Raw genomic sequence first — 14,060 nt, forward strand, 5'->3', positions numbered from 1 at the left:
CCTGGGTTTTTGGTCAAAACTAGGTTTTGGTTGTGGTTGGGGTTTTCAGGGGCTTGTCTTGATTTTACCCTTTGCTAGTAGTAATAATTGATGTGCTCCCTGGGCAAAACCGTAATTTTCACATTCTCAGCTTTGCTCCTTGGGAGATGGTGAATTTTGGTTCAAGTGCAATGGGTTTACAGCTTTTACCTGATTTGGTGGTGTTAATTTGGGTGGAAGAGGTTACCCTAAATCAATTCTAACTGCAATAGGGCAGAGGAAAAGATGCCCATTAGTTTGAGTGGAGGTGCTCACAAAGAATATTCATCCAATAGAAATAAACGGTCTGTCTCTTTCTCTTCGTATCGAGGGTACCTGTACTTGTGCTGCCACGTGCTTCCCTCACCTTATTCAAGAGTTATCATTTTGGCCAGACACAGCCACTAGCTTGGACCATTTATATTTCTTATTGGAACATACTTCCTCCCTTCCACATACTTTGAGATTCTAGCTTTGTCCTAGGTCAAATTCCTCTATATTTGACAGAAATTATTAAAATATACTAATATCCATAACATAGAATTAATATATGTACTACAAAATTATATTTTATGATGAATCTATTGAAACCAAATTGTGTTGTATACATTGGCAAAGCTTTAACTTGATTTATGTTTTGGAAAATAGAGATTATTTTCAGTTATGAAAAAAAAAGCACTTTACCAGACAAATTTGTGCATAAAAAGATTTCAAGAAATTGCAGCAAGTTTACTACTATTAACTATATTAACTAACGGATGATTAGTATTGAAATTCAAACTTATCACGTCTTTGATACGTCTATGTGAAACATCAATTAATCTTGAAAAAATTCCATTCACGATGTCATCAGAACCTAACACCGACACAAATTTATTTGATGTGGTGATGTGCGCGGTTGATTGTCTGTTTGTTGAGCTGGTTGGTCTTGTGATGCTAAAGTGCTTGTGACTAGGCCTTGTTTGATAGCTCTAGTTGTACGTATGGAGATCATGTGTTTGTGGTCTAATATTTGTCAACATATAAGATCTCGTGGATGACTTTTGCTGAAAGGGTTTATTTCATTTTCTTATTTTTTTTACCAAAAGTAGCGAATGAGCTACAATAGTAATGGCGTAAAAGCCAGGTGATAAATAAATAAGACAGAAAGAAAGTTAGAGAATAGATTCAGTTACTAGCTTATGTCTTGCTTTCTTTTTGATACCGGGTATTGCGTTTGATTATCTAAATAAAAGAACAAATTGTTCGTGGAATGGCATATGTATAAAACGGACATGCAATATTGTGAAATGCTAGGGTGCCAACTAGAACCACATAGGTATGTTCATTTTGAAGTATGAGCGCAGTTGAATCCAAATAAGATCTTTATCCCTAGAGCAGCGTTTTGGATAAATGGATATACTTTTGTATTTATACGCATGGGTGTGGGTGTTTCCGTCACTGTCCATTTATTTCTCGCGATTCATGCTCACAACCTATGTGCGAACCAAGTTATGTCATGAAAAAATATACTTTTTGTATGGATTGTGCAAACATACAAATTTGGTGCTAAAATAATGGTTTGCACGACATAATGATTCTCATATTTAGGTAGAGCACAAGTTTTTCCAAAACGTTACATCCGCACATAGAATGTGGATATGCACACATGATTTTTTTTTTAAAGAATATACATTTTTAAATGTACCCTTTTGCGTAAAAAGAGCAGATACACCTGGGATCAAAAGTTAATTCCCACCTTATATCAATGTACGCAAGGTGCGCAAAATTGGAAATTTTCATTTATTTTCACACAAACTTCCAACACCACATGCCTTAATGACATATAATATTTGGACGCAGCTTTTTTTTTCTCTCTCGGGAGCGTATGCTCCTGATATTCAAAATAAAGAATAATTTCGGTGCTAAAAAAGCTCGTCACAACTCACAAGGACATCTTCTTATCTTTCTTACACAGCACAAAAAGAAAACTTGAGCGGTGTTTTGTTAATCCGGTCCCAGCCTAAAGTTCTGATTACCGCTTCACCGTGCCCGAGAGTCCGGGACCAGCAAAGAGGGTATAATGTGGGATTGGTAATGCTTTAAAAAAGAAAGGGTAAAACCGTAAAAGGTGGCGGTGGGCGGCCCGACGACGAGTCAGATAATTCCACTAGAGTAGATAAACCGTCCGTGCGCTCGGGTTGGCTGCCCGCTGGCCACTCCTCGGCCGCCGAGCCTGTCCGTGTCTGCTTGCTCAACACCCACAGTCTACTCGCTGACATGGTGGTCCCGGTTAGTTGGCGGGCCCAGTTGTCAGTGAAAGTTATCTGCTGTATGTGGGCGCCTGATCCGGTGATAAACGGTTTTCCCGCGTGACTGGACGCTAGTGGGCTACGACTACGAGAGATCTGGGTTCGAGAGGCCGCGCGCGGGTCGCTTCCGAGCTCCGAGTTCCAACTGGCAACCGGCGTCGCTAGTGACTTGTCGTCCGGCGCGGCGGGTCGAGCTCGGCCTCGCCGTGTGTGCGCGCGCGCAACCCTGTGGTCACGTCCGTCTTTTGTTTGGTCATGGTATGGACGCAAACAATCATGAATCCGGACAAACACTCATCTCTATAAATGCACGGATGCACAATTTCAAGAAATTTTAAAAAGGTGAGCTCAAAAAACTGATTCAGCGGGTCTTGAGGTTGACGAGGTGTCGGCTTGCTAGCGATGATGAAAACGTCACTTTCCACTGAAATAACCATTCCACCCTTATTGTACACTAAAGTTTCAAACCACATATTTCATTTCTGGTGGGACTGAGGTACCACTACCCTCTCCTAACCATCCAACCTCAGCGTTGCTTGGTTTTGCGACAGTTAGATTTGTCGAGGTGGTCTTTACTTTAAACGGGAGTGGCGACCTCCCACGACCAGTGCTCCATTAGTCGAGTGATATAAAATGTTGTTAATCCAGCTACCACTCCCTCCGGCTACTTAGTCGCACATTTGGGCAAAACGAATGCTAAAATGTTTCTCGATTCATTTAATCTGCGACAACTATTTAGGGTCAGCGGGAGTATGATATTTCCTTTGTTTTTATTCGCCTAGCGCTCCAGGTTCAGTCAAAAATCAAAAATTGTAAAGTATGACTAAGAACGTACAAGAAAAACTACCAACATTCACAATACCAAATGCATATGACATGAAAATATGCTTTGTAACAGTCCTAATACCTTAGATTTTATACTGTAGATGTTAATATTTTTTCATAAAATCTAGTCAAAATTTATGAAGTTTGAATCTCTACCTATGTCACTCTTCCCTACTTGAATTTCTACCTCTGTCGCTTCGTCGGCGCCTCGGACATTCCCTCTAAGCCTCCACAACCTTTCTAAGTCTATTGCTTGTTGGAGCCGACACGAGGCCCACCCCTAAATCCTAAGTCTATTGTTCATCGTCTTCTTCTTCATTGTTGCTAGCCACGACGTAGCCGACTCCGTCGAGATGGACGTCATGGTTTGGCACGGAAGTGGCAAATGGAGGATAACAACACGGGGTCTACTATGAGGCCTTGTGTTAGATTTGAGATGACAAGAGACTATGGGCATATATATTTCCTAGAAACACTGACAATATGCACATAGACACCACAGGACACAAACACAAAAGAACAAGAATAAAGGTCCATCACAAAACTTACCTAGTTTCCGCTACGAGTTGTGACAGGATTGTGAGCTGAGGACTGGTCTACACAAAAGCTACGCGTGCATGGTGCACAGTGCACCTATCCAGAATAAAGTGACAGCAACGGCTGTAGAAATTTATATCTGGAGTGCACCCAAATGCGCCAAGCACATTTATTCTCCTCTCCAACTTTTTGCTAAATATTCTTATCATCATGCGACACCTGGTTTTATTCAGATACCCTGGGCTGGTAACATTTTGATCATAGTTCCCAGCGGAGACCAGATGTCAAGCCATCACCCACTTCGTCTGGAGATGCATGGGCATGCCCAATGCATAGCCCCAGGGGTGCTGCCTCGCAGCTTTATCTTGGTTCGGATGGTCCAAATTAGGTTCGGATAAGGAGGCAGCCTCTTCATCAGGAGGCAGCCTCTTCAGCCATAAAGTGAAAATGTGAGAGAGAAAGAGAAAACCCAAATCAGCTTTTGAGAGAAAGACATATTAATGGAACCATAACATGGCATGCATATGTCAAAAGTTTTATCCAAGCCTAGTTGGACAGCTGCCTCCATGCCCTGAACCTGAACTACAACAGAAATTGGTCCTGATGTTACAAAGTGACCACAGTTTAGCATCCTCGTGTGCTGATCAGTCAAGTAAGTTCGGTTTAATCAACACAGAAATAAGATCAACAAAGCATCCAGTTCCCGGTTTCTCGAACCTTCCAGCTTCCACATAATATCACTAGCCAAACAAGATCCTTTAATAATGTATGCCACATATTGGCTAAAGTGAATCTAGAAAATCGGGACATCAAAGTTGGTATTTCATATAAAAGGCAATCATCCTTTGGAAAACACAAGAATTCAATCACTCAGTCTATGTTTAGTTGCCAGAAATGTTAGCTAGTAGCTACAACTGAAAGTTCAGGTGTGCTTTTGTGTGTCAGAAAAACATTTTGCACAAAATCCAGGTGTTCTGTTTTTTGTGCCAGAAAATCAGTTTGCTCCAAAGTTCAGGTGCTGGTTGTTGTGCCAAAAAACCAAATTGCTCGTGACAGCAAAAGGTCCACGCAGCAATCATCTACGGGTATACAAGCACAATCTAAGGCATAAGATAAACACAAGTATAGAACATCAGATGCCACTTGCCAGGAAAACTGCAACCTGGCATTGGAAGTAACTGCCAGAAAAAAAAATGTACGGATACAAACTACAAGAATGGATTCCAATCATGTCGACAAAACTTGTGGTCAGCTCAACCTGTGCCACTTGCAAATGTTTTGCTAGTTTCGATCGCTCTCAGTTGAAATAGGTAGTTCCGCATTGACTATGCTGCTCACCACAAACCGATCATCTTCCACCAGAAGCCTCCGGCACCAAGCCAGATGATGATGTTAACAACAGAGATGACAAATCCGTAGCCCCACCACTGAGCCAGAGGAACATACCCGGCTCCATAGAAGACGGGGGCTGACCCTATGCCGTAATGGGTCAAACCGCCCATGAGGTTCGAAAGGAACGACAGAACCATGGCAGCGAAAAGTGGAGGGGTTCCCAAGGCACTCGACACAGATAGGAACGCGGTGAACATTGCTCCAATGTGTGCTGCACCACTAGCAAAGAAGTAGTGGGAGTAGAAGTACAGCAGCACCAAGACGCCGAATGAGAGTTGCCACGACAGACCAAGGCCTCCAACAAACTGAGAGAAAAAACATGAAGAAATCAGGAAAAGGGGACTGAAAAACACCTTCCACCTTACTATGTTGATGTTACTCTGGGCTAACGAACAAAACATTGGAATATCAGAGGTCTGAATGATGTAAACTATGTATCTCACATCAACAACAAATTAATGAGCCATCCTGTCATATTTCTTACTTCATGTAGATGTATCCAACCAGGAAGCCATTTTCTAGTTCAGATGCAACAATGTAAACCATACTAAGCTCACCACAACATAATTACCAAGCCTATCAGTGGTACTCTTTGTTCAATAGGTACAGAAATATGATTAGAAGAACTTTTTTTTCGAGAAAACGATTAGAAGAACTTTTATAACAGACAACACCAATGTTTTATTTAGATGCAGACAACACCAATGTAGAGAATAAATTTCAGTGAGGAGCCAGCATATATAAATTATATTGCTGTCAAAATGCTAGAAACATAGCATACTGTAGCGATGCACATCCATCATGCTAAATGCCTATAACTATTAAGCAAGAGTAACTAAATAGGATCCACTATCATTTCAAGACTCAAGAGAAGCTGAGGGGGATAGACTGGGGAATACCTTAACGACAGTCTCACTGAACCAAGCGATTAACCCATATTTGTTGAGGTAGCCAGCCATCGCAATCAGCGCGGCAAACCAAGTAAGGGTATCCCATGCCACAGACTCCGCCAAACACTCTTTCCATGTGACAACGCCTGTAATTAGGAGGACAGATAGGCCAAGAATTGCTGCAGACACTGCATCTACGCTCAGCATTCCTCCAAAGATCCAAAGTCCAACCTGGTGGTATGGACATTACAATGCTCAGCAAGAAAAAAGTAATCAAGATTACATTCAAGTAAGATGTTGACAGGTTGATGCAACAAACATAGGGCCAAACATACATTTACTTAACCTATAAGATTGTACAATGCTCCAAATATGACCAAAAACACAACAGACAACCAAAAAACAACACCCTAGGGATTTATTTACATTCCCCACAGTGTAATCCCAGAGATACCATCTGTAGTTAAATGGCCCAAGCCATCAGTAACTAAACAATACTTGAAGCCATTTTGTTGCATTTCAGTCAACCTCCGTCCCTCCTTCCGTCTCTCTCTCAACCCAACCCCTCCCAACTTCACCAGCACCCCAGCCTGCTCCACCTCCTTCAATTCCAGAGCGCCTCCACCTCCGCCACATCAGTGTCAACCTCTCCCCTTCCTAACCCTATCACCTCATGGCCATACACCACCTCGTCTGGGCCGACGAGCCCCCATGCGCTAGGTGCTTCCCCACTCGCAGTGGCATTGCTCCATCGCACCGTCCTCACATACTGACACCACACGCACCAACCTTCCCTCTAATCCTGGGGAGGGCAACAAACTCTGACCCGTGCAACCGTAAACCAAAGAGGTAAACGGAGGTTTCTGGCAAGTTCCATCATGACCAGGGAGCAAGAAGCTGAGGATGGAGCAGAGAAAGCAGCAAATCCATTGGATTTACAAAAATTTCAGGCGACTATGCTCTAGCAGTTCAGTTTAAATTAAGGGCCCAGACTCCCTATGTAATCTAGATAACAACAAAACCATGTCAAGGAAATCGTTATTTCCAATACCATGTCATGGAGCAGATGATCACAAGAATCGTAACAACTGATGGCAGTATCATAAAGAATAGCACATAACACAAGCGAGTATGCAAGTTAGCTGACAATAATATTAGCGGCAGCTGCGAAGTAAGCATGGTTCAGATAGAAGAATTATAGCAGAAAGAAAATAGAAGAGGTAGTCATGATACCGTGAGCAGAAGCGTGCCGCCCATGATCTTCTCCTCCTTGCTCATAGGCCCCATGGTTGCGAGCTTCTCCTTGGCCAAGCGTGGCGCATCGGGGCTGGATTTGACCTCCGGTGGGTAGATGATGTACAGGACCAGCGGCACGATCACGAGCGAGAGGAGGCCCGGGACAATGGCGGCCTTCGCCCAGAGCGTCCACCCGATGCCCTCCCCGATGGTGCTGGCCGTGAGGTTGGCAGCGAGCGGGTTAGCCGCCATGGCCGTGAGAAACATGGCCGACGAGACGACGGACGTCTGGAAGCAGGTGAGCATGAGCCAGGACCCGAGCTTCCTCTCCGTGCCGTCGTCGGTGCGCGAGCCGCAGGCCTCGCAGAGGGACTTGACGAGCGGGAGGAAGATGCCGCCGGCGCGCGCGGAGACGGAGGGGATGGCGGGCGCGAGGAAGGCCTCGGCGAAGACGAGCGAGTAGCCGAGGCCGAGCGTGGAGCCCCCGAAGGCGGCCACGAAGGCGTAGGCGACGCGGCTGCCGAGCCCGGTTTTGATGAACCCCCGCGCGAAGAAGAAGGCGAGCGCGATGAGCCACGGGATCGGGTCCCCGAACGCGGAGAAGGCCGCGGCGAAGGTGAGCGTGCGGGTGAGCACGGCCGCGCCCAGCCCGAGGAGGGCCACGGCGCCGAGCGGCAGCGGCTGCGTGATGATCCCGACGATGGTGGCGAGGAAGACGGCGAGGAGCTGCCACGCGTTGCGGGCCACGCCCGCGGGGGCCGGGATGAGCCAGATGATGGCCCCCGTTGCGATGGAGGCGAGGAGCGGCTTGATGGCCGCGCCCTGCGGGGCCGGCTTCGGTGGTGTGGGGGGAGATGTGGGTGCCGCGGCGATGGGCGGGAGGAGGCGGCGAGGTGCGGCGGCGGGGGAGTGGGTTAGGGGCGTGGGGAGGGAGTGGGAGAGGGAGATGGGTTTGGATGAGAGGACGGAGGTGGATCGGCGGCGGAGGGAGAAGGATGGGAGGTGTGGGCGGAGGCGGACGCCGAGGTGGTGGCAGGTGAGCGGCGGCGCGGTGGAGGCCATGGCGGCGGCGGCGGAGAGTGGGGGAGGAGGTAAATGATGTGGGAATGGAAGGGAGGAAGGTGGGGTATAATTGGATGGACGGCGGCGATGGGGTTGGACATTGGGCGTATCGGTTCTCAACATTGGTCCGTTGCTTCCTGCGTCCGGTGTTCCTACACCAGCTTGTGCAACAAACCAACCGTTGGTTGCACGGCCACCTACTACGAGTTCAAACTAAGAGTTCAAAAATTTTCTCGCAGCTCCCTCCTTCTATAAAAATATGCCTTGGGTGCTAGAGCCCATAGGTCTCGTTTTTTTTAAGAGTTCAAAATTTAGCATGTCTCTACTATGAGTTCAAAGAATACCACTCCCTTCCCTCCCTTTCAAAAATAGGTGACACGACTTTCTCTAAATGCACATGTATCTACACATTAAAATACATCTAGATACATCTATATACAAACAAAGTTGTGACACTTATTTCAGAACAGATCTACGTGTCTCCTTTTCAATATATGCCGTGCACTTAGAAATATCATTTGAAGTTCAAAATTAGCATGTCTCTTCTACGAGTTCAAAGAATATGTATGTATCTCTACTACGTTTTTTTTTCAAAAAAATACTCCCTTAGTAAAACAAGGCATATAGATTTGGTTAAAAATGAAACCATGTAAAGTTTGAACCAACTTTTCGAAACAAAAACTCTAAGTCTCTGAAGTAGAAAACTAACCTTATTACATACATTGATAGATATATTTTCATGTAAATTTATAATTGTTTGGTCAACTTTACATTGTTTGACTTCTGGCCAAATTTATACATCTTGTTCTATGGAACAAAAGGTTTTCCTCTTCTTTTATAAGATGTTTTTACTGATTAATTTGTTTGCCTCTCTCCGGGCTCTAGCCCCAAATAAGGTGCTCTTAAATTTCATTGTTAAAAAACTTATAACTACTATAAATTTGTACTCTGCAGTTTGTATAGATTTATATGGAATCAAAGATATTTGCAAAACAATGCCATTTATATATTTTAAAATTATATATTTTTTATATGTTAATGGCTAAAGTTGTGCATAAGAAAACCATGCGAGAAAACGTGTCTTATATTTCGGGTTAAGTGCATTTAACTATTTTACTACATATCATCAAAAAAAGAATTGCAAAAAGAAACATATTATCAATTTATCATTCATACGCTAAATTATTTTGGTAGTACAAGGCGCTTATGCTTCGTGGAAATGAGGGAAAGCATCAGTAAAGTGTACAAATATTGCCAGAGATACCTACACAGCAAAAAAATTAGGTGCCCACATGTTTGTTTTAGAGAAGGGTTCGCAGTTGTGATTTATACGGTACACTTGAGTATTATTACTCAACTTGCAAAGGTTGATTTGCTTGTGCTGTTCCGAGAAAGTGTTTGATTGCTCCATGCTTAGGTAAGCGCCGTTAACTTCTTCTACAGATGCAAAGTTCGATTCGATTAGCATTACTCCTAAACTAGCTAGTACTTAAGGTTGCTATCAAGAAAGGAAATACTACTAGCTAGAAGCAAATATGTGCGCCCATGAACCGAGTCCATCTGAAACCATGCACGGGAGAGCCTCACATGGACCTGGGCATAGTGGCTGCCGCGGCGTGCGGATGTTGTGGGGAGGCTCCGGCTCCTAGCATAGCAGACCTTGTGATTGTGGCTGGGAAGAGCGGTCCAGATCCCCCCGATCGGGAAAGGATTGGACTCACCCTGTCCGTCCGTTTCTCGCCTGGTGCCGATACCAAAGTCTTCCCGATCCTGAGCAAGAAAATGTCTGCAGCTGATAGCAACGTGCATACTTCGTCCAACACTCGGCCCAGAAAAACAACGAGCAGCTCAGGTTGCAAGCGGGGCGGGTAGCCGCTGGCCGCTACAAAGCATCGCGGGACAGCGCTGTGTCAGCGGACTCTCGCGTCTTGCCGCGAGGTACCGCTAGAATTAGCGCGGACATTGCGGCAGACCGCATCATCCCGCAGCAGACCACAAACGCACGCGTTGCCTTTTCCGCTCGCTAGCTAGCTATGTTTTTTTTTCCAAGTAATCCCCCACCGGGATCGAATTTTCATTATCATAGGATAACGAAAATACATCGTCAAGGTTTTTGCCTGTTTATATTTACAACCCACACCAACCACCTTAGGCAAGCTACGTCATTAGCAACGAGCTAACAAGTCACAAAAACAACATTCCAGGTCAAAGAGTAAAAACAAGCAACAGCGCACAGAGAGCAAAATCTCTCCGGGAGATGGGCAAAAGCACTAAGCAGATTACGAAGAGTTCTTCTTCCTGTACCACCATAGCGACAGAACAACACGAGAGGCTCCATCAGGATTGCATGTTATCAGCATCTGTGTTGGCCTGAGCCTCAGTGTCCATATCTTCACCACCTTGTTCAAGCCTCAAATGTGGATTGATCAACGCAGCATTTCCATCTCTGTTTCTTCCGCCATTACCCAGCGCCAGATTGATGAGAGCTGAAGCTCCATGCTGGAGTTGGGCCGCCTCAGTATCAAAATGAGCACCTGCCCAGTATTTCATAAAAGAGGTCGCAAGAAAAATTAGGTCAGCGGGATTTTTCAGGAATTTTCTCTCAAAGCATGAGCTGTTACGCGTTTTCCAGATTGCCCAGCAGATAGCTGCAATGCCAGCAATCTGGACGTTGCGACTTGCATTGGAAAACTGTGGCATCCACCAGAAATATTGAGCAAAAGATCCAGGGCGAGTGGGAGCACCCACAGCCATTCCCACCAGGCTCCAGATGTATTGAGCTGCAGGGCAAGAGAAGAAAAGGTGTAGAATAGACTCATGTGTGGAGCAAAATTGACAAAGGGGACAATTCTTACATGTTTTCAGCACAACTTATGAAATACGAATCCTCATACCAGGATTAATACACGGGAACTACAGGCCTTATCTTCTGGTACGGTACTTTTCTACTTCGAGAGCACAGATCATTTCTTCTGCTTCTTCCTTTCCTGATATCTTTTCTTTTAAGGTAGGCAAGCTTCGTACTGAAGGTAGTGGAAATCGCAAGACAGTTGCTCAACTGAAAGGTGTTGACTTTATCACCATTCCAATTTCTTTTCAACAGATTGTCTTTAGTGGCAATGGCATTATGCCAAATCAGCCAGAGCCAGACCTTGATTTTCAATGGAATTTTGCTTTTCCATAGATGCCTGAAGGATCTATCCATTCCATTTCTACAGATATGTTTGTAGACACTTTTCACAGTGAACTGCCTATTTTTTGTCCATTTCCACTTTGGCTTATCTACATTGTCAGACATACCCCTCTGATTCAGAATGTTCACCAGACCACACCATTGTATCTGCAAATCTTCAGATAGCCATCTCCTGAATGAGAGTCTCCATCCCATATGAGCAGCATCAGCCACAGAAATTATTTGCTCATTACAGATATTGTATATTTCAGGGAATTTGTCCATCAGGGGTGTATGACCACACCAAGCATCCTTCCAGAAACTGGTTCTACAGCCATTTCCCACTGCCATCCTTCTACCACAGAGATAAATATCTTTCACATGCATCATATCCTTCCACAATGGAGAATCCCTGTTTCTATGTTTAGCCCACTGAATCCCTGCATCACCCAGATACTTTTTTCTCATGAAAAGCTCTCAAGGTCCCTCCTCATTCTCCAGCTTCCACCACCACTTACACATCAAGCTTATATTGAATTTGTGCAAATCTTTTACCCCCAGACCTCCTTTACTTTTGGGCTTACATATCCATCTCCACTTGACAAAGTGGTATTTTCTTTTGTTTGCATCACCAGCCCAGAAAAAGGCCCTAATAGGTTTTTTTAATTTCTTCAATGGTTGTCTTGTGCAACAATCTCATGGACATTTGATAGACAGCACTATTGGATAGACAGGAATCAATCTTTATTAACCTACCTCCAATAGACATGGCTCCACCCATCCATCCACCCATACTTTTCTTCATTTTCTCCCCCATGAAGTGCATTTCTGCCACAGATAACCTTCTGGCACAAACTGGAGTACCCAAATATTGAAAAGGCCAATCCCCTTTCTGGCAATTAAACAACTCCACATAACTCTCCAGTTTCTCTGCATCTTCCATTACTAACATTGTCTCACTTTTTTCAAAATTTATTTTCAGCCCAGACATTGTCTCAAAAATGTACAATAACAGTTTTAAATTCCTTGCTCCCTCCATATCATCTTGTAGTAGCAAGATAGTATCATCTGCATATTGAAGGATAGCTACACCATTCTCCACTACATTATCAGCTAGCCCTCTAATCAGGCCATTTTTTGAGCAGACATTATCATTTTTGATAAACTGTTGGCAACCATGTTAAACAGGAAGGGAGCAAAAGGATCCCCCTGTCTAACACCTTTATAACTGCCAAAGTATGGTCCCACTTTGTCATTAATCTTGACACTAAGAGTACCTTTAGTCACTGCCTCTTTAATCCAGACAATCCACTTATTACTAAAGCCTTTTTGTCTACAGCAATCAATCAAGAAATTCCAGTTGACTTTATCATAAGCTTTTTCAAAGTCTATTTTTAGCACCGCACCCTGTTTTTTTCTGGCTTTGGATTCTCTCAGCACTTCTTGCAAAAGCATCACTCCATCAGCAATGAATCTTCCTTTAATAAATGCATTTTGGCAAGGATGTATCAATTTGTTCATTACAGGTTCCACCCTTATAGTCATAGTTTTTGTGAATATTTTGAACAGCACCTGCAGCAGACATATGGGCCTATACTTCTGAATTATTTCAGCATCATCACTTTTTGGGATAAGTGTGATAATACCATAATTGATTCTCTCCAGGTTGATTTGATGATTATGGAAGTCAATGAACATTCTCATTATATCATTCTTCACCACACTCCAGCAATGTTGATAGAATTCAATGGGAATACCATCAGGACCAGCTGCTTTGTTCTTCTCCATCTGACTTATTGCATGATGAATCTCTTCTTCTGTGAAAGGAATATTCAGAATATTTCTGTCATTTTCATTCAACTTCTCATTTTCATCCCTGATACTGTCATCCAATCTTACACCAGAATCCACAACAGGACCAAAAAGCTGCTTATAGAAATCAGTAGCATGTTCCATCAAGGCAGATGTTTCCTGGATAATTCTATCTCCATCTTTCAGAGAGAACATAGTTCTTTTTCTTTTCCTCCCATTAGCAATTCTATGAAAAAAGCTAGTGTTGTTATCACCTTGCAACAACCATTTCTCCCTAGATCTTTGTTGCCAGAAGGCTTCTTCTTTTTCCAGAAGAGTCAAAAGCTCTACCTGAATTTGGGATTTTCTGCAAGCTTGTAGATTGGAAATACATCCTTTCTCTTCCAGATCTTCTAGCATATCCAGTTCCATGTGCAAATCTTGTTTTTTCTTCTTATCTTTTCCTCTGATATTTACTCCCCAACCTTTTAGATATTTTTCACTTTTTTCAGTTTAATTTGCACAATCTCCAAGGAATTTTTTGCATGTACAGGTTGTCTCCAGATCTCATCAACCTTTTCCAGGAAGCCATCCTCTTTGAGCCAGCTTTTTTCAAACTTAAAACTTCTACTAATCTGTTCTCTGTCTTCCAAAGTGTCCAGGATAATGGGATTATGATCAGACACCTCTCTGGAAATTTTATGAACAGTTACCAGAGGGAACATTTTTTCCCAATCAGTAGTCATCAAAAATCTGTCCAGTTTTTCCAGGGTAGGGGTTGCTTGATTGTTTGACCAAGTGAATTGACCACCAGACATCTCAATCTCTCTAAGCTCATAGGTATTG

The 14,060-nt window shown here is 43.8% G+C and overlaps 1 protein-coding gene across 1 annotated transcript; it reads right to left on the reverse strand.

Annotated features, from left to right (window-relative positions):
• Positions 1 to 4,798: 4,798 nt before the first annotated feature.
• On the reverse strand, positions 4,799 to 8,409 carry LOC127321444 (dicarboxylate transporter 1, chloroplastic). Its single transcript, XM_051350484.2, has 3 exons — positions 7,187 to 8,409; positions 5,963 to 6,184; positions 4,799 to 5,368 (listed from the first exon to the last, which is right to left on the reverse strand). Exons 1-3 carry the CDS (start codon positions 8,372 to 8,374, stop codon positions 5,006 to 5,008), a joined length of 1,773 nt encoding a protein of 590 aa, XP_051206444.1. The 5' UTR covers positions 8,375 to 8,409; the 3' UTR covers positions 4,799 to 5,005.
• Positions 8,410 to 14,060: the final 5,651 nt, after the last annotated feature.

Source organism: Lolium perenne, chromosome 5 (genome assembly GCF_019359855.2).
Source record: "Lolium perenne isolate Kyuss_39 chromosome 5, Kyuss_2.0, whole genome shotgun sequence".
Taxonomy (NCBI): Eukaryota; Viridiplantae; Streptophyta; class Magnoliopsida; order Poales; family Poaceae; genus Lolium; species Lolium perenne.

What these genes read in the sequence shown, in the direction of transcription:
- LOC127321444 (XM_051350484.2), bottom strand. Translation starts at nt 8,374, where the DNA reads ATGTTGAGAACCGATACGCCCAATGTCCAACCCCATCGCCGCCGTCCA. An exon ending in GCGGCACGCTTCTGCTCACG is followed by an intron (nt 6,185 to 7,186) that starts GTATCATGACTA and finishes CCATACCACCAG; the next exon opens with GTTGGACTTTGGATCTTTGG. An exon ending in TCAGTGAGACTGTCGTTAAG is followed by an intron (nt 5,369 to 5,962) that starts GTATTCCCCAGT and finishes TTTTTCTCTCAG; the next exon opens with TTTGTTGGAGGCCTTGGTCT.